Below are 20640 nucleotides of genomic sequence, written 5' to 3'. Positions count from 1 at the left end.
AGTTTCTGCACAGCCAAAGAAACCATCCACAAAATGAAAAGGGAACCCACTGTACGGGAGAACATATTTGCCAATGATACATTTGATAAGGGGTTAATTTCTAAAATATATAAAGAACTCATACAATTCAGTAAAAGAAAGACAATCCAATTAAAAAATGGGCAAAAGACCTGAATGGATACTTCTGCAAAGGAGACCTACAGTTGACCCACAGACATAGGGAAAAATGCTCAACATCATTAATCATCAGAGAGATGCAAGTGAAATCTACCATGAGGTATCACCTCACACCTGCCAGAATGACTACCATCAGTAAGTCAACAAACAAGTGCTGTTGAGGATGTGGGGAAAAGGGAACCCTAGTATACTGCTGGTGGAAATGCAGAGTGGTGCAGCCACTATGGAAAACAGTATGGAGTTACCTCAAAAAATTAAAAATGGAACTACCGTTTGACCCAACGATCCCACTTCTAGGAATATATCCTAAGAATCCCGAAATACCAATCAGAAAAAATATATGCACCCCTGTGTTCATAGCAGCATTATTTACAATAGCTAAGATCTGGAAATAGCCAAGTGCCCATCAGTAGATAAGTGGATAAAAAGCTGTGGTACATTTACACAATGGAATACTATGCAGCTGTAAAGAAGAAGGATCTCTTACCCTTTGAGACAGCATGGACCTATAGATTGTTATGCTAAGCGAAATAAGCCAGTCAGAGAAAGACAAATATCACATGATCTCACTTATGTGTGGAAATCTGATGAATAAAATAAAGTGATGATCAAATAGGTCCAGAGACATGGTAGAATGGAACAGACTGACAGGTCTCAGCGGGAAGGTTTGGGTGGGTTCGAAGAGATTAACTAGAGAACTTATATGCATATATGCATAGCCCATGGACACAGATAATAGTGTGGTGAAGGCCTGGGATGGGGTGGAAGCCAGGCAGAGGGGTCACAGGGGAAGTAAGTGGGGAACATTTGTAATAACCTCAACAATAAAAATAAATTTTAAAAAAGAATAAACTGTCACATATTCACAACTGTAAACCTACTTTTGCCCACCTCCGTATATTTTTAAAAGCTCTTTGAGTTGATTCTAATATCTTCCATTAATTATATTTTGCTACTAATGTATTTTAGGTGATTAATTTATTAGTCCCTTTCCTCCATATAATAGAAATATTAGGAAACCATAGTTATTAGCTTCATGTTTTGTTGGACATTTTTAAAGAGACCAGGCTTAATTTTGTTTTATGTTTGCTTGCCAGAAAGGTTGCATTAAGTATTTTTCTTGTTAAAGATAGGGTTCTGAGAGTCCTAAAGTGAAAGATTTCTAGATTTTAATCTGGACAAAACATTTTGAAAGCTTTTATATTATAAAATAAGCATTAACAAGTATTTTATTTCTGGCAATGTTAAGAATTGTTCTTGAAAATAGAGATTGGCTTAATTTGCTTGTGTGTTTGTTTTGATGAAAGGTGAGAAATGAAATTCGTTTAGTGGCAGAAGGCTTTCTCCCCGAGGATGGAAGTGGCTGCATTGTTGGTATTCAGGACTTGCTGGATCAGGAGTCTGTGTGTGTGGCCACAGCTTCTGGAGATGTCATACTTTGCAATCTCAGCACACTCCAGGTAAGTGTAGGAGTCCATTATGGAGGAAACCTCAAGCATCCTCAAATAAGATCTTATTTTGCGTAGAGGTCCAAAAATTCAGGAGCTGTATATTTAAGCATTTTTCAAATTAGAGTCTTTGCATTGTATATTTCTTTACAAAAATTGTTGGCTTGGCTTCGGCTATAATTCAGGATTCTTTAAAACTCAGTTTTATGTACTGCATTTGTTAATCAGAACAATTACAACTTGGGGAAAAAATCCTGGACATTCTTGTGTGGGCAGCTCACCTCTTACCAAACTCTAATTTTGAGTTGTAACCTATATTTCTCAATGAGAAAGTCTTTGAAATATTTATTATTGCCAGAGGAGATAGATTTCAACATTAACCTCTTTCTCTACTCTAGCATAAGGTTGACTTTCTGGATTTATTTCCTTACCCTTTTAACAGCAAGAGTTTCACACTAAACCTGTCTGATTCTTTTTAAACTTTTTCGATTCCTCCATTAGTTATGATCTCTTTAACATTGATCATGCAGTAAGAGTTATAGTATTACTAATAATAATAGTAGTAGCTGACATTTATTCAATATTTACAATGTTCCAGGCACTTTGTCAAGTGCTTTTCATGCAAAATTTTATTTAATATTCACTGCAGTCTTATGAGGTATATTGTTTTCCCATTTTTTAGAATTGGAGGAAGTGAGGCCCAGTGAGCTTAAGTAACTAGGCCGAAGTCATACAGTTACCAGAGGGGATATGAACCCTGGCAGTCTAAATATGACACCTTCACTTTTAACCATTCCATTTAGTGCAATAATAAACCTTACTTTTAGTTTATGATAAATACCAAATTCATGAAGTACAACTTAATTAGTATTTCTCATGTTTTAAAGGTATGCTTTTACTTTCAAAACATTTTGTAGCATTTTTTCCCCTGATTATTGAGCTCCTCCTGTCCATTGATTTAATCAAATGGTGCTGATTCTCCATATTTGTGGCTTCTCAGGGTCTGCAAGACAGAACCCATGTTCTTTATAAGACTTCTTACTATCTGTTCCCCAAATCCCTTTTAGCTTCAACCCTCCCCCACCACTCCTGTGTGCATATATATATATATATATAGTGCTCTACTTACAGCTCACTTTTATGGCTATTTTTATAATTTTGTGCCTCAATACTGCATTTTCCCCAGATCTCTTTTTCCTGGCCCTATTGTCACCCTTCAAGGCACCTTTCCAGAAAAGCTTTCCTCTACTCTCCTGGGCCACTAGTGATTACCTAATCTGAGCCCCCACTTAGTTCCCAGAAACCTCAGTTATAGTACTGATTTCACTGTAGAGTTCTCTTTTCATCTCCATGAGACAACACTGGGAGGAATGGCGTGTCCATAGTCACGTCCACTTCCTGTGCCCTGTGTCATGTCTAGCGATACTGAATAAATGCTTCTTGAATAAATTCACATTTGTGTGTTTTGCTTTTAATTGTTTTGATTAAGGTTGTAGTAAATATTCACTGAGACAGTGGGGTTTTGAAATCTTTATTTTTCTCTGTCTGTCTCAGCTGGAATGTGTTGGGAGTGTAGCCAGTGGTATCTCTGTCATGAGTTGGAGTCCTGACCAAGAGCTGGTGCTTCTTGCTACTGGTAAGCTTGTGATTGTTCTCATCTGACTTTTATAAAACATGGCTCCTAATATCTTCCAAATTTTTTCTTTGAACAGTTATACCAGCATTATACTTTGGAGAGGACATTTATGTTAGCTTACGTATATAAATAGCGGGGAATAAGCACCACATCAAAAGCACTTTTTTTATGAGAGTCAAAACATTATGAATGAATTCTGTCTGCTTTGTTCTGACATAAACTCCTCCACGCCAGCTCTGTAGCTACCAGTGCCACTGATACCTGTGGAATGGCAAATTTGTTAAATGAAATCATTCTTGTTTGTGCCCCTCCAAGGTCAACAGACCCTGATTATGATGACAAAGGACTTTGAACCAATCATGGAACAGCAAATCCACCAGAATGATTTTGGTGAAAGTGAGTATAGCTTTGTTTGGAACATTCTGTAACCTGAGGTTCCACTCAGGTTTGATCCTTTTCTTGCACACTAATATCCATGTCATAGGCCCAAAGGACTATGATGCCTGATCACCCAGTTCCTTTAGCCCACCCCCTGTCGTAAAAGGCATACCTCTGATGCCTCTCGAGTCTCATAGTTGGCTTTGTCAATAACCTGGGGGATAGAAATCTGCTTGGGGTCACCTAGATAATGTTGCCCAAAACCCAGGAAAAGCTTAGGCTGGAGGTTGATGAAAGGGACTGTACACCAGCTAGAATGAGGAGAGCATTTCTGGGATACGACTTTGGGGACAAAAAAAGAAGTCAGATAGAAGGCTGATTTTTAACTTTTGCTAATGTCTTACCTCATGCCTTCTTGTTCTACCAACTCTGAGAAGTCATTTAGAAAACTGTTACTTGTTTATTCATTCAGAAGTAATTTATTTGTTCAGTAATAACCTTTTGAATAGGTATGAACCCAGCAGTGTTTGGTCCTGTGGATAATTTGACTTTCCTCTTAAGGAGTCCCAATAGTTTAGTAATTACTTGATGTGCAGGTATTAGGGTAGCATAAGGGAAGGAAGGGAGTAATGGAGAGAGAAGACTTCTCCAGTGAGGTGACTTGGCTGAGTCTTGGCTGAATTGGTGTTGGGTAGATGAGGGTTGAGGGCAGGGAAGTGGTCCAAGTAAGTGAATAAGCCCATTCCAAGGCAGGGTGTTTTCCAGAAGCCTTTGACATATGGCTTATTCAGACTATGAATACTTAAGCATTGATACTTGGCTGGACATTGAGTGTGGAATGAAATAAACAGGATGGATTTTGATTAAGTTTGGTAGGGAATTTGGACATTGAGTTACAGGTGATCAACTGTTAAAATTTTGATAATGCAAGATAGAGTGATTTATACAGAGGTGATGTGGTAAGAAACTGCTATAGGAATACGGGTGAGGGATAAAGAAGGTGGGTGTGGGGCCAAAAGAGGAAATAAATTCAGGAAAATTTTGATTCTCAGTGAGGATGGGAGTACAATGTTTGGAATTATCTGAGAAACTTTTTTGGAATATATGTGTATGGTTCCTCTCCTGCCCTAGCCAGTTTGAGAAATACCAGTTTAGAAAGTGAAATAAGTAGGCTTTGGGTATGTAAGGTGAAGAAGAAAGTTTAATGGGACCCCAGCCAGTAGCTCAGGTGGTGGGAATAAAGATGCCAGGATCTGAGAGGGAAGTTGGGGAAGTGCTGGTCTGTAAGGGGTAGGTGGTGAGTTCTGTTTTGGGTTTGTTTCAGGGCCATATGACATCACCATGTGAAGTAGTCAAATAGAAGGGCCTGAATCATTGGCAAGTAGGAATCTACAATCTTGAGAGTAGATGAACTTGCTCAGGGAGCAGGTATGGTACTGGAAGAGTGCAGGATCCAAGGTGGAATTCTAGGCATCCAGCTTTGAGGACAGTCATAGAGATAAACAGTATCCAGAACACCCCTTTAAAAAAAAAAATTTTTTTTTTATTGATTTCAGAGAGAGGAAAGGAGAGGGAGAGAGAGAGAGAAACATCAATGGTGAGAGTGTCATTGATTGGCTGCCTCCTGCATGCCCCCGACTGGGGATCGAGCCCACAACCCAGGCATGTGCCCTTACCAGGAATCAAACCCCGATCGCCTGGATCCTAGTTCAACGCTCAACTGCTGAGCCACGCCCAGCAGGACTACCCAGAACACCTTTGCATGGGAAAGTGTCCTGAGCCTGGCTAATCCCACCCATTTTTTCAGTACAAAACAATCACTTGTGAAATGGTGGACAGATATTTTCCCTCTAACCCAGAGGTTGACAAACTTGCTCTGTGAAGGGCTAGATAGTAAGTATTTTTAGCTTTGCAGGTCATGTGGTCTTTGTTGCAACTACTCAGCTCTGCCGTTGTAGTGTGAAAGCAGTTATAGACAATACATAAAGGAAAAGGCACGGCTGTGTTTCAATAAAAGTTGATTTGTCGAAGCACATGCAGTCTGTAGTTTGCTTATCCCTGCGGTAGCCCCATCACTTACTGTCTTGATCCCACTGGAAAAGTTCTCTTGCTTCACACCTTGGCCCTTTGTCTCTCTGTGGAAATTTTGGGGTGGAAGCCTAGGTGTGTGCACAGAATAGCACTGCCATTTGTACCCAGCAGCAAGGTATGCTTTGAGGTGCCAGGTACTTGGATGTGCCCATGCAGAGCAGATAGAAAATAGTCATGCTAACCCATAATTTATAGAAATTATAAACAGCCCCGCTTCATCAGAATCAGGACCAATGGTGGGAAGGAGGTATTGAGTCCTGGACTGGCCAATGCTTTGAGGGACATCTCTGTAGTACCTGTTTGCAGGTGGATACCAGATCCTACTTCCAGGAACAGGGGCTGCATTGTTTCAGCAGTTCTGACTTCATATTTTATGTAAGAGAAGCATTATGATTTAGAAAGAACCTCTCCTGGAAGGCAGATGTCCTGGGTCCTAATTTTCGCCTCTGCCACGAGGGGTCTTAGTCTCTGTCTGTGTGAGGGGTTGAAGTCCATAATCTACAGTCCCTTTCACTACTACCAGGGAGGCTGGAAACATTTAGTGAATTGAATGCTTATAATTGGAATTTTATTCCCAGTTCTTATTTTGAGTTTTATGTCTTGTTATCAGTGGACATATTGTGTAAATTCTTCATGTTTGATTCTTCTTATTGTAAAGTGGGGATGGATTGCTGAGTGTCATCAAGGGAATTTAGAATATAAATGATTGCAGTAAAGCTCTTTCCAAAATAGGGACACTTCAGAGTCTTCAGAATCACATGGCATATAATATGGAACATAAGTTTTTCAAATATTGACTGTTGATCAATTTATTGAGAGGTCTCAGAGCACCCAAGTAATTACCAGTCTCCAACGTCTTAAAAACTAGCAATGAAACTTTCATTTCATTTCATTTAGTGCACTGATTGTCTTGCATGTTCTCAATCACTTGTTCTCTAGGCAAGTTTATCACAGTTGGATGGGGCAGGAAGGAGACCCAATTCCATGGATCAGAAGGCAGGCAAGCGGCTTTTCAGATGCAGATGGTAAGGATGAAGACACTTGAGTGGAACAAATGGAATTTCTGTCACCCACCAGGAGCCCTTGGCATCCAGTTAGAGGCTAATAATAGACAGATGCCTTGTGCTTTAGTAAAACTGAAGCTGTTTAGAAAACTTCAGGGAATGAGTCATCTTAGAAAGACTCTTCTTTCTTTTTTAATGCCAAGTTGCTTCGTCATTTTTTTTTCAGTGTACAGAATAATTATAACCAATGTTCAGTTTAAAAAATAAATCACAGGTAGAAGTAAAACACTGTGAATCCCTTCCTAATACATAGAACGAACTGTTTTTATACTTTCCCTACATATGTAGATGTTAGGTAGCTTTTCCTCTTGGGTGAAACTTGTTGTTTTCCTTCTTTCTGGACACATTTTGAAGATAGAGCTACAGGATTTATTAATAATAGATTGGGTGTGGGTGTGAGAGAGTGGAATTGAGGATAATTTTGGGCCTGGGCAAATGGAAGCATTGTGTGTATATGTAGAAAGTTCCATGAGCTGCCGCCCTTCTAGGATAAATGAGTCAGTAATACACTGCCTACCATTTACATTTTTCATCCTTCATTATTTCTGGCTGCATTTTGTGACTCGTATTTCATCTCTTAGCCCTGCACTAGAGGAGGTTTGTGTTCTATACGGTGGGGCAGTTTCATCTAGAATAGATCTCGTTAGGCTGCCAGTGTATTCCCTGGTGTGCAGACTGTGGCACTAGCACCAATCTTACTTAGTCTGACACAGGAATGGGATGGTGGCTGCTTGGATGGATTTGTCCCCAACCCTGCAGAGTTGGTTTCCGTCTTGAAGGCCTTCAGGATTGAGATAAAAGTGGCACTGGAAACCTTCCTTCCTCTTGGACCATGAGCACAGAACTCTTCCGTGTTCTCATCATTGCTGCTGCCTTTATTACCTCTGGCTCAGCTCTTCTGTGTGCTGTTCTGAAGCTTATGCAACAAATAAAACTGTCTCATATTTAGACAGACAACATTTATTCTCATGTTGTACTCACCTGGTAGATTCCTCAACTTACTGGTATTACTATCTAGATCTGTAGCTCTTTTCCCCTGTTGTTTGGAGGCTGCTTAAAATTTTTTTTTTTAATTCCCAAAGAAGGATTATTTTTTAAGTTCTTTTCTGTTCATGATTTCTGCACCTAAGGGTCCTTTTATCAGAAGAGTTCCTGAGTTTTTTATGAAGCTGGTTTTCTAGACAGCTTAACCTCATATAAAAGATTGACATTTAATAGCCCGAGGCTTGTTTGATTCTGGGCATTTAAGGCCCCCAGTGACATTTGTCTTTCATCATCTCTTTAGCTTGAGTCTGCTTTGCCCTGGGATGACCAGAAACCGCAAGTCACCTGGCGTGGTGATGGACAATTTTTTGCTGTGAGTGTTGTTTGCCCAGAGACAGGTATGGAAATAAATTGCAGTTAAAAAAAATTTTTTTTACATTATTAAGTTCAGGAAAGTTGTTTCTCTTTTTCATTGAGGGTTTTCTTTTATTATATATATGAGGTAAAGATACGTTTCTTCAGATGTTAATGAATTTAGAGCTAAGAATCAGAAGAGTTCTTTGAGGCTATTTTATCCAGCCTCCTACCTGTTGGACACAAATTTTTAATAAGATTAATTGGCTTTGTAAAACTATGACAAATAATTTTTATTAATAAGGGAAGTGTTTAAAAAGTCTAACTTGACAACATTTATTGTAATGCTTTAAGTTTGTTTTTTGTTTTGTTTTGTCCTTTCCCCTCTACCTACTGCATAGGGGCTCGGAAGGTTCGAGTGTGGAACCGTGAGTTTGCTTTACAGTCAACCAGTGAGCCTGTGGCAGGACTGGGCCCAGCTCTGGCTTGGAAGTGAGTGGGAGAAGAAAACTCCTTCCTCAGAATTTCTTGGAACTGGGGTAGGGGTGGTGGTACCTGTTGAATCTGGGTGTTTATATAAAACAAAAAGAGAATTACTTTTTTAAAAATTTGGCTGTAAGCCTGCATGTTTCTTTCTTTTTTAGTTCCCTGAAGTCTGACTTCAATTTGAATGGTAGATTCTGAGCTTCTTTACAGATCTCATCATTCCAAGGCCCATTTTGTAGGTTATAGGCAGGGTCTCCATGAAGCCATTGTATAAAACAGAAAACGGTGCTTAGAAGGGCAGTCACAGTCCACACAGCTCTGTGGGGCGGTGGAGCCCTGGTAGGACTAGGAAGAGGGCTTCATTCCTCTGCACAAACTCCCTCACTGAGGGGATGTGTTTGCGAGGAACCTGCAGGCTGGATTCAGGCCTGATTCTCCTCTTGGCCCAGCAGCCTGTGTGGTCACAGCCTGCCTGCAATTGCAGCCGCCCTGATTATAGATAGAAGAAATGTCTCATCCGCTGACTCAGTGGCATCTGTTACATGCAAATCCACTAGGTCTCTAGGTCTTAGACATATTGTTTTCCACCAGTATATGAGTGACAGTTGGATGATAGAGCAAAGAGAAAAATGTAGTTGAATTAAAACCTAGAGATGATGTGATTGAGAAGTCTTTAAAAATACCTGCCTGTGCATGGAATGTTTGCTGAAGTTATCTCCTTGAAGGAGAAATAGGTTCCGGTTTTATAGGACATTACACATGGAATAATTTAAAGAATGTATTGTTATTTTAAAAAGTCACCCAAGTGCAATCTAAATCTGAGGCTTTGTGGACAAATGGAGGCTTTGTGCAAATTAGGCGAAGGCATTCTTTCCTCTGGGCAGGTATAGCCTCACACTAGGGTGACTGCTTACCAAAAGAAACATGGAATTTAAAACTTCCTTGGATGCTTGTTTTTGTTTTTGCTGAAGAAAAAAAAATCATTTCTCCTAATTTTATCTTGTTTCAAGCCAGCTGCATACACTTGGGAGCCTTCTAATACACTTATTTGCTTTCAGGCCCTCGGGCAGTTTGATTGCATGCACACAAGATAAACCCAACCAGCAGGATGTGGTGTTTTTTGAGAAAAACGGACTTCTCCATGGACAGTTTATGCTTCCTTTCCTCAAAGATGAGGTGAAGGTAGGTGCCTGAGTTATTTCACCATCAAATTTAGAGGACTTTCCATAGCTGTAGAGGTTTATATTTGATATGGGTGTGTAAATAGAAGCTCCAGTGTAGATAGCAATAGAAATGATGGCTTCTTATAACTGAGTTTTATTTTTGTTTTTTTCCTTAAAAAAGAGAGATTCTTTTTCTTAGAGATTTTTAAAGAAAAATGGCATTTCTTTCCCACCCTATATAAAGCATAGACAGGAAATAGAAATGCTAGTTTTTATTGTTTATTTTGAAAAAAGTACAATTTTTCCAGTGATAAAGATGCTTGTCATTTGTAACATTTAAACTTTAGGCAGCTTGTGTACCATTATCATATTTGTTGGAGCAGATACACATCCAGTGGTAATCTTTAATTAAATACACTAGAAGTGGAAAGAAGAGGTTAATGAACTCCCATGTACCTGTTATTTGTAAGATACCAACATTTTGCAAAATTATTTTTATCCACTACTCTCTGGCCTACACACATACGCACACATTTTTATTTCCTAGAATTTTTTAAAATGTAGAAATGTACGTTATCACATCTTACAAAATTAGTAATCATGCCTCAGTATTATCAAATCTCCAGTCCATGTTCAGATGTTTCTGATTGTCTAAAATGTCACTTGCATTCAGTTGTTAAGTCTCTTTTAATCTTTAAGCATAATGTATCTTATAAAGTCCTCAGCATATAGTGGCATATTACACAGATTTGTTTAATGACTCTGTAGTTAATAATTTACAGCTAGGGGTCACCTCCAGGAGTGGGATTATTTGGTTTGGGAGAGCAGGTAATTCAGCTGTCATAAAAATTTTGAAGTAAATACATAGTTAAAGGACAATGACAGGCCTTTTTTCCCTGCTAGGTAAATGACCTGCTCTGGAATGCAGACTCCACTGTGCTCGCAGTTTGGTTGGAAGACCTTCAGAGGGAAGAAAATTCTACTCCGAAAACCTATGGTAATAACAGCTGCATTGTCTCTGCCTTTTGCCCCATCAAATGTATTTGGAAGTAGAAGATGTGGAGTTGCCCTTACTCCTTCTGCTTAGTCCTGCAGTGGAATCAGAGATGACGGAGGGGGGTAGATGGAAATGGGCGAGTGGCTAGGCTTTGATTATTTATAGTTTCAGTCTTGCGTCAGTTAGGGCTCTGTAGAGAAACAGAATTAGGGCAGGCCAGCAGGCTGGAAATTCAAGTAGGAGCTGATGTTTCGGTCTTGTCTGAAATTTATAGGACAGGCCTGCAGTCTGCAGACTGGCAGGATTCTACATTATGATGCCCACCTTCACAGAGTATGAGCACATAGAACTTACCAACTCACTGCTAGGGAGAAGTACTGCGGTAGTCAGGTTAGAGAACTAGGTTAGATTTGCTGCGGTCGCTGAATTAAGAATTAGTGAGTAGGGAGATGTTTAAAGAAAATAAATTTCATAATATAATCAAGACCTCCATTTATATGTGTCATCTGTCTAATAAAGGTTAGTTTTGACATGATTAGGTCTTTTTTTTTTTTTTTTTAGCTTTATTGAGATATAATTGATATATAATTTTACAGTGTATGATTTGATACATGTAAGATCAACTCTCTTAGCAACTTTCAAGTATACGTTACTGCATGGTTAGCTATAGTCACCCTGCTGTACATTAGATCCCTAGAGTTTATTCATCTTATAACTGAAAGTTTGTACCCTTTGACCAACATCTCCCCATTTTCCCCACCCTCCAGGACGAGGTCTCAGGCTTTTAATGTATGTTGGAAAAGATAATTGCTTGCAGATCTCCTTTGGACAGCTAAGTCGCAGTTAACACCACAGAACCTTGCACATAAATGCATGAGAGCACCTTGGAGAAAATAATAAGCATCTTTTTTTTAATAAAAAAAATATGCCTTTATTGATTTCAGAGAGAGGAAAGGAGAGGGAGAGAGAGAGAGAAACAGCAATGATGAGAGTCATTGATTGGCTGCCTCCTGCACACCCCCGACTAGGGATCGAGCCCGCAACCCGAGCAGGGGCCCAACCAGGAATTGAACTACGATCTTCTGGATCATAGGTCAGTGCTCAGCCACTGAGCCGTGCCAGCTGGGCAATTATAAGCATCTTAAGCTTAATAGAATATAGTGATGCTAGTCCAGTACTTTTGGATTGAGTTTTAACCTTTTTTCTAAATCTTTTATGAAAACAAACTCACTAGAACACTGTCTTGTCCTAGCAGCCTTCCATCCTCATGATCATAAAGTTTGAAGGTAGAGGCAAAAATAAACATGTGTTTCTGACCTTACTGAGCTTGACATTTTGTCTCCATGGGAAATTGCCTTTAACAGTTATTGTTAATATTATTTTAATGGAGAGGCTGAGCAGGAAGGGTCATTTGAAAAATAAAAGATTGCTCCGCTCCCCTCTGGCAGGTGATATGAGGTCTAGTCCTCTAGCCTCTGAGTCCTTCCTTTCCTTTTCCCTTGCAGTTCAGCTCTGGACTGTGGGGAACTATCACTGGTATCTCAAGCAAAGTCTGTCCTTCAGCGCCTGTGGGAAGAGCAAGATTGTGTCTCTGATGTGGGACCCGGTGACCCCATACCGGCTGCATGTTCTCTGTCAGGGCTGGCACTACCTCTGTTATGACTGGCACTGGACGACCGACCGGAGCTCTGGGGATAATTCAAGTGACATGGCAAACGTGGCTGTCATTGATGGAAGTAAGCAGCTGTAAAAGGTGTCTGTGAGCCTAGAAGGGGCCCCTGAGCCTGGTTCCTGCACATGTGGCGGCTTGGCTGAAACAATGGGGAACATTTATTTGGTTGGTTGGTTGGTTGATTTTTTACTTATTGTTTTGTTTGGATGGGAATGCCCATAGGTGGGACACACACTCTCCTGAGGACCATAGTCCCTCTTCCCCATACACATCCTCCCACCCCAATTCCTCATTGTGCTGCATCCATGGTCTTCACCTATTTACTGGTCCGGCCTTTGAAGACATTGAAAATTTTGACCCTGTGTAGAAGGGACACAGTATTGTTGTAGCTTCGGGTGTGTTAGCCTTGTGTTTTGCCCGACTTCGATTTTCATTGACCCTTGCATTATCCTACCTGTGTTTATTTGTTTCCTGATGAAAGACTTATCAATTACATACCTCTCCAATGTGTTCACTTCAAGTCACAGACATCTGTCTAGCATGAAGATTGACTTGGTGTTTTATAAGTAGGTTGAGGGGTATATTTTTTTTGTTATTTTTATTTTGGTGAGGGGGAGGAAATTGGGGAGAGAAGTAGTCACCCAAATAGACATTTTACTTTTTGCTGATAACAGAAAGGAAAACTCGCTTCTAAATTGTAGTGTGAAGTGCTGGTACTAATTCATGTTCTATGTAGTAGTCATAATACAGATTTAATAATCATATTCTGTTTAGAGGACTTAATCACATATACCTCATTACCAAATCCACACAGAGGGAAGTGCTTTAAGGATTTTAAAGGTATTGATTCCCTTGCTTTATTTGGCTTGGTTGCAGGCCAAAGCTAGAACTCTGACCACTTGACCTTGTCCTAGTCCCTGGCACCTGAAACCTCCAAAGCCAGAGAGGGACTTCTCCAGTTTTGGAGGTGACAATAGCCAGATATATATAGACAGAGTATGTGATACTTCCTTTCCCTCTTACACGATGTTTAAGCTTATTCATGATAAAAACCAAAAATTATTTTGAAGAATTGATGTATATTTCCTACCACCATTTTATAAATTGAACATCCATGTGTCTGATCTTCCTCCTTTGTGTCTCCCACATGCAGACAAGGTATTAGTGACAGTCTTCCGGCAGAGCATAGTTCCACCTCCCATGTGCACCTACCGACTGCTGCTCCCAGAGCCTGTGAATCAGGTCATGTTCTCTGCACACCCTGAGAGGAGTAACGACCTCGCAGTCCTCGATGCCAGCAACCAGATTTCTGTTTATAAATGTGGTATGTTCAAAACTGTTACGAGATGTTCTGAATCAGGTTTCTCCTCTAAAAAGCAAGGTATAATTTGGTGTTGTCTTTGCTCTAGTGTTTCTAAAAATTTTGAAATTTATAATTAATATCTTTATCATTATGATATTTAATTGGCTTGGGGTTTTTTTGAGGAGGTTTCGGTTTTACTCTGGCTTATAAGAGCTATGCCTTTTGCTTTATTGAACTTGAAAGGTCAGTTATTAAAAGTATAACGTTCAACCCTGGAAATAAGATGGTATCTTATTACACCTTTAACGTGTTTTACAGTTTTCATTGCCTTTTCACATATTTTCATTTGATCTCAGAGCACTCCTAGGAGCTATGTCACAGGTGGAGTTTTTCTTTTTTATAGATGAAAGCACGGAATGCCAGAGGGTTTGCAATTTGCTTGAGCAAGAATGGACAGGGAGTCCATCTGAGGTGTTGTAGCTTCTCATCCAGTTGTCTTCCACAGCCCCGTTGCTCTCAGCTCCTAGTTACTTTCCTGATGGACTGGGAAACCTGAAACTTGTTTTTAGTTGTGATTGTATGGTCTCGTCATGAATTATACTGGCAAATGGCACTGGTGGCCTTGTTTTCAAATAACTTCTGAATTCTCAGGAAAAAACCTAGATAGTTGCTAGGAGAGAGTAATCAAAACTAACTAATTTGTATTGGAATTCCCTGCTTGCTTATCAGCTTTTCTGTTAAATCAGCAGCCTGCTGTTTATAGTAATATTACAGTGGGTCCTTGTTAAGTTCAATGTCATTTTGTTATAACGTTGATGAGATGTCATAGGAACTTAACTCTTATTTATATCAATTAGCTTATGATAAGATGAATTTCATTACACGTTTTGCTTAAAGTCATAGAGCCTATTGATGGTGTTAAATGAGGACTTACTGCACTTGGATATGTCTCCAGCTTCTCTGATTTTAGTTTCACTCTATAAAGTGCTTTTAACAGTCCTCCTTAAACTTTCTATTTCTTAATAGTTTTAAAAAGTAATAGTAATGCGTTCATTCTTAAGGCAAATCAGAAAAAGCAAAAATTAAATGCTTTTCAAAGTAGATTTTTCTATCAACCAATAATATCAAAAGTAAACAAGTGATTGCCTTTATATTTGACTACTGTTTGAATATCTTTCTACTGGTTTTGTGAGATGAAAAGAATCAGATGTAGAGTAAGTTTTTATATGATAGTAAAGTTTGTATATCGTTTTTACAATGTACAGAATATTTTGTCCTGCATTCACTTAAAAAAGTAGTTTTATTCATACCACTCACTCATTTAAGGTGTACAATTCTATAGTTTTTAGTATATTTACAGAGTTTTACAACCATCACCACAGTCAATTTTAGAACATCTTTATCTCCTTAGAATGAAACCCTATAGCAGCCTACATTCATGGTATTGATACTTACAACTCCCTGAGATCAGATAGGGCAGGTTGAGACCTCTGCTCTCTCTTGGATGATCTATCAGGTATCAGTATGCGGGGTAGGCCATGGGTATGGGCACCTGGAGGCAGACATACCAGTGAGGCTATTGCAGAGTGTGTAGGCAGGAGATGGTGAGAACTTGAGCCAGGGGAGTGCCCATAGAAATGTACAGAAGAGAAAGGTCATACAAAGTCAGGAGCTAAAAGCCTTTGAGAGTTATGGAGCATGTTGTAGAGTGTTTGGGTATAGAAGAGTCTGGAAAAAAGTGGTGGGAGTTATTATTAGAGCATAGGATTTAGAGATTAGCCTTTCAAACACGGAGTGGTCTCATATGATGGCCCTGGTATGGACAGCTCACGTGGAGTTGAAGCTGATGGATGCCAGCATCGGGCACCTGCTCAGGGAGCACAGTGGGAGGGCAGATGGGCGAGAGATTCAAGAGTGCTCATGTGGAAACAGCAGACGTCTGCCTGTGCAGGAGTCAGTGAACGTTGAAGAGTAATCCATTTTATTGAGATCAAAAGGAATGAGAAGAGGAAAGATTGGAAGTTGAGGTCAAAGCCAGGATATTCCAGGTTGAGGTCTTGGAGTGGACAAGTTAGAATACTGATTGAGGCTCAGTGCCTAAGCTGAAGGGAAAGAGCTCTTGTTACAGACGAACAACCTGGAGGTGAGTAGTGGACATCTGAGTCAGGTGGAAACAAATTAGATGCCAAAATTTTCAAAAGAGACATTTGCTGAGTCCCGAGTATTGTTCCTTTTTTCCCCCTCCATGTTTATTGATTGTTTGATGTATGACAGGTTTTATTCTAGTCCATTCCTTTGTGGAGTTTATCTTCTTGTTGGGGAGAAAGATAGTAAGTAAAAGTTATAATCTGTGAGATAGCAAATGCTGTGGAGAAAAATAAGCAAGGTCCCAGTGTGGGAGAGCATGAGGATAAGAGCCAGCAAAGGAAGGCAACTTTGCATTTAGGTGGTCAGGAAGCCTCTCTGTGAAGGTGACATTTAAGCAGAGATCCAGTGGGAATTGGAGAGGGAGCCGTGCAAACACCTCGGGTGAGAACATTCCAGGCAGAGTAGAAAGCAGCCGCCAAGGTGCATGTCATGTGTAGGAAATAGCCAGGAGTTCTGGGTGCCTGTAGCAGAGCAGGTGAGGGGAGGGTGGGGGGTGGGGTCAGAGAAGTGACAGGAAACAGCTCTTGTCAGACCTCTAAGGCTCTGGTGAGACATTAGTGTGTGTTCTGTGTGAGACAGGAAGCCACTGGAGGGTTTGGAGCAGAAGAGTGAGGTGGTGTTTTTTAAAGGGTTGTACTGGCTGCTGTGTAATCACTCGACTGGATCAAGGATGGAAAGAGAATGTCTTTAGATCAAGGATGTGAGGTTGGTTTGAGGTGGTGGGATGGTGGGAGGAAATAGCACTGGGGTGAGAGCCAGGCCCTCCCCCGATCTTGCTGAGGCTTGGTGAGGATTGTAACTGGTGTAGTATGAAGGGAAAGCAATATGAAAGGTAGGCAGAGATTTTCAAAAGAGTTTGAGATGTGATTATTTTCTAGATTGCTTTATTTGTAAAGTAGTTTGACTTCTAGAACCCCATAAACTTAGTATTAGGAGAGATGTTTATAGTTTACTTGATAGGATTTGCAATTTTGTTTTCTAGGTGATAGTCCAAGTGCGGATCCCACAGTGAAACTGGGAGCTGTGGGTGGAAATGGATTTAAAGTTTCCCTTGGGACACCTCATCTGGAAAAGAGATACAAGTAGGTGGTTCTTAATTATCTGGGACCTCTGGGAACAGAAGGAGCCAGCACTTACTCCTAAATTTACCCGACTGTTATCCTGTGCCTGTGGCTGAGTGGAACAAGTAGATACAACACCGGGTGCTGGTTTTTCAGCCTCACTGGGGAAGCCACTTGCTGTATTCTGAATGTCATGTATGCTGGTGAGTGGCAGGAGAGCCCAAATAATAAATGAACCTAAAACCCATTCCTCTCAACAGCCCTTGGTTCTCTAGGGAAAAATCGCATGGGAAAGTTAGAGACAAAGATGACAGGGCAGAGTTACATTTGCATACCTAAATGAGGATGTCTAGGTTGTTAACATATGGCTGACCTACCTACTGCAGCCTCATGTCTTTGCCTCATCCCATACTCCAAAACCTCTGGATGCTGTGTCTTGAGGCTCTCAGCTTAGAAAACAGAATGCACTTTCCCATGGAAATAATAATAGAAATGACAGGTTGTAACTGAATGCCTCAAGTACAAGATAGGCATTATAAAATGACCCAGAAACCAAATTACTCATTATAACGCCATTCCTGTGAGAATCCAGGATTTAAATCTATTTTGTTTGATGAGTCCATGTTCTTAATTACTGCAGTATTCTGCCTCCTGGGAGCATTTATTCCTAAGTTAATAGGAATAATAAACTGGCTAGAACAAATAACTGAACGTTTCTAAAATATATGCACTGTATTTCATAAATGCATATATGTTTCTAATCTGTGTATGATTTGGGGGTTGCCTATATAATACTTCATAGTTTTCAAAGAGCATTGACATGGATAGGTTTATTTCAGACTTGAAACCACTAGAGGAAGAAAGTATAAGGCAATGTAGAGTATAGTTTCATTCTTTAGACATCAAGAGGTTGGCTTCAAGTCATTGAGAGAAGACTTCATGAAGGACATGAACACTTAGCTCAGTCCTTGAGGAAGGGCTAGGCTAGGAGTGTAGAGAAAGATTGGGAACATTGGGTATGGCGGGCGGAAGAGTGTCGGGGAGAACCAGGTGGGGCTGCTCCTGCATGCGGCTGAGTGCAGGGGAGACCGAGTCCTGGGAGAGCTGGTTGAGGAGAAAGATTGGGCTAGTGTAGTGACCCAGCTCCTTCAGTGTGTGCCAGGGGTTTGCTGCTTGAGCTCAAAGGCAGGAAGTAGCCATTATGAGTTCCCTCGTGACGTGTCAAAAAGTGCTGTCCTGTGGTGTGTAAGTGCTGCAGAAGGAGGACATTAGAGGAAGGGAAATTCTCAAGCTAATTTATTCATTTTGATGGGAGATGCTCAGGAAAGGACCCATTCTAGTGAGATCCAAATATCTGCTGCAGTTTGGCTTGAATGCTGTAAGTGAGGACAGCAGAAAACCTCTGGGGTTTATTAGTATAGGGTTGACCTGAGGCAGGTCATTTTCTTGTGTGGTCAGATTCATGAAGTGTTCTCTTCAAATCTAAAGATCTCAGAGTGTAAGAAACAGATAAATAGAAACCACATTTTAGGGCCAGGCAAACAGTATTTTTGAGTTTTTTAGTATTTGGCGTCACTTCAGGTTTTGTCCCTCCAGATAACTAGGTGTTGACTGTATACAGGTTGGTTTATTTCTTTTTTTCGTTCAGAAAAATCTCAGTGGTATTAAAGTTTCACTCACGTCTTGGGTGTTCTTCAATATTTAAAACAGAATTCAATTTGAGGATAGTGAAGAGCAAGAAGTGAATCCACTGAAGCTCAGCTTTGTCACCTGGATCCAAGAAGACATCTTCCTGGCTGTACGCCACAGTCAGTCCAGCCCACAGTCTGTCATTTACCGTCTGACCGCGATGTCTTCTGAGACAGATGACGAGCCAGGACAGCTCACTATCAGGTTTTCCAGCACTTCCTGCTTGTGCTAATAGATGGAGTTATGCTTTGTCTGTATGAGCAAAGGACTGTTTTGGGCTTCTAGTGAGCTAGGCTGAGGGGCAGTAGCTTCCTTGTTAGACACACTTAGCAAGAAGTTAAGGCTAGTTTTGAGTCGTGTCAAAATACAGGCTAAAAATGTATCAAGAAGTGGTGAACAATACGACAGATACTAGTAGATGAGGCAAAACACTTTAAGATGTGTTAAAAATTTTTTTTTTAATTTAATTTTTAAAAATATATCTTTATTGATTTCAGAGAGAGGAAGGCAGAGGGAGAGAGAGAGGTAGAAACATAAATGATGAGAAAGTCATTGATCGGCTGCCTCCTGCACGCCCCCAACTGAGGATCAAGCCTGTAATCCAGGCATGTGCCTTGACCGGAAATCGAACCGGTGATCTCCTGGATCCTAGGTTGATGCTCAACTGCTGAGCCATGCCCGGCTGGGCGACGTGTTAAAAATTTTAATTGAGCATACACTTGTATTCCAGAAAGGTAATTGCTAGCACGTGAGAGTCAGGCACTCTGATTATGTGATTATCCTTGTTAGTTATTAAAATCAGTTATAAGATCTATTTCTGTGTGCTGCATTTTGATGTCTGGCCTCTTTTTTACATCCTTTTTGGCATATGACTACATTTACTACTGGAAAATCTTCTCTATTTTTCTTTTTAATCTTCTTTTCGTTTTTATTTTTTAATTTTGTAGTTTCATTGAGGTATAATCAACACACAACAAATTGCACAAATTGATTTGTACAGTTTGATAACTTTTGACATATGTATACATCCATGAAGCCATACAGTCAAGAAATAGAAATATACTTTCCCCGCACACATTTCCTTGTGCCCTTCATAGCATATCCCTCCATGTCCACCACCATCTCCAGTCAACCAGAGATCTGTTTTCTGTCATTGTAGTTTGCATTTTATAGGATGCCTCTATTTTTCTTTGCTAAAATTTCACTGCTCCCTGACCCTGAGTTTCATTTTGATTCCCAACTGTGACTTTGTCATGTAACAGGTTCATGATGCTGTTTTCTGTAATGCAAGCCCTGTTGTACAGGAGATAGCATTGTCTGGACAGCTCTGGGAAATCCTTGGGTTTCCAGTGTCAAAACTTGGCACCTTAGGCATACACTGGTATTAATCTCCAGCTTCATTTGTAATGAAAGATCTGGTTAGATTTAAACTCTGAAAACCCTTTTAGCAAAATTAGGAACCTTTCCTTATTGTGTAGGTAAACATATTCTGTTGCATCATTAACTCCTAATCTTTGATTCATAATGCTTTATATTTTAAAAAGCTTTTTGTGAATATGTCTAGATGCAAAAAGCGTTGTAGCTACATGGAGTAGCACTTAAAGATAACTAGGGATTTACTTTTGAAAAGCAGAGCAGTTTTCATTAGAAATGCCTAACTTATGCAAGTTTCTGCTTTTCAAATTTTAAAATTCTTTATAGAAAGAAAAGCTAGATGCAGTCATCTCATTTACTGAAAAGAGAATGAGAAGTCATTTAAAATATTCTGTTGCTTTAGCTTTTGTTTCTCAAAAAAAAAAACTGGTTAGAAAATGTCAATGTTTTTGATGAATATCAAGTCCCTCAATTAGCTTACTAGCTTACATTTACTATAGCTTGTGCTCTGTAAAAGGCACACTTCTGAGTGCTTTACCCATATTACCTCACTTATTTCTCACAGTACCTCTTTAGAGTATCTGCTGTTAGCATTTTACAGCTGAGACAGCTAAG

At 40.0% G+C, this 20640-nt stretch overlaps 1 protein-coding gene across 2 annotated transcripts in view; it reads left to right on the top strand.

Annotated features, from left to right (window-relative positions):
* The window catches only part of ELP1 (elongator acetyltransferase complex subunit 1), a 55534-nt gene that overhangs the window by 10839 nt on the left and 24055 nt on the right, over positions 1-20640 (top strand). For both annotated transcript variants that reach the window (XM_016213726.2, XM_016213727.2), the window contains exons 3-14: positions 1485-1637; positions 3180-3261; positions 3577-3657; positions 6670-6755; positions 8080-8176; positions 8534-8624; positions 9677-9800; positions 10685-10778; positions 12284-12514; positions 13604-13774; positions 16884-16983; positions 18673-18855. In XM_016213726.2, coding sequence (XP_016069212.2) covers positions 1485-1637; positions 3180-3261; positions 3577-3657; positions 6670-6755; positions 8080-8176; positions 8534-8624; positions 9677-9800; positions 10685-10778; positions 12284-12514; positions 13604-13774; positions 16884-16983; positions 18673-18855 — 1493 coding nt within the window. The remainder of the gene's footprint in view (positions 1-1484; positions 1638-3179; positions 3262-3576; positions 3658-6669; positions 6756-8079; positions 8177-8533; positions 8625-9676; positions 9801-10684; positions 10779-12283; positions 12515-13603; positions 13775-16883; positions 16984-18672; positions 18856-20640) is intronic.

This window comes from Miniopterus natalensis, chromosome 12 (genome assembly GCF_054644295.1).
Source record: "Miniopterus natalensis isolate mMinNat1 chromosome 12, mMinNat1.hap1, whole genome shotgun sequence".
NCBI lineage: Eukaryota > Metazoa > Chordata > Mammalia > Chiroptera > Miniopteridae > Miniopterus > Miniopterus natalensis.
The sequence above is the reverse complement of the archived record's forward strand: the minus strand, read 5'-3'. Positions and strand labels throughout refer to the sequence as shown.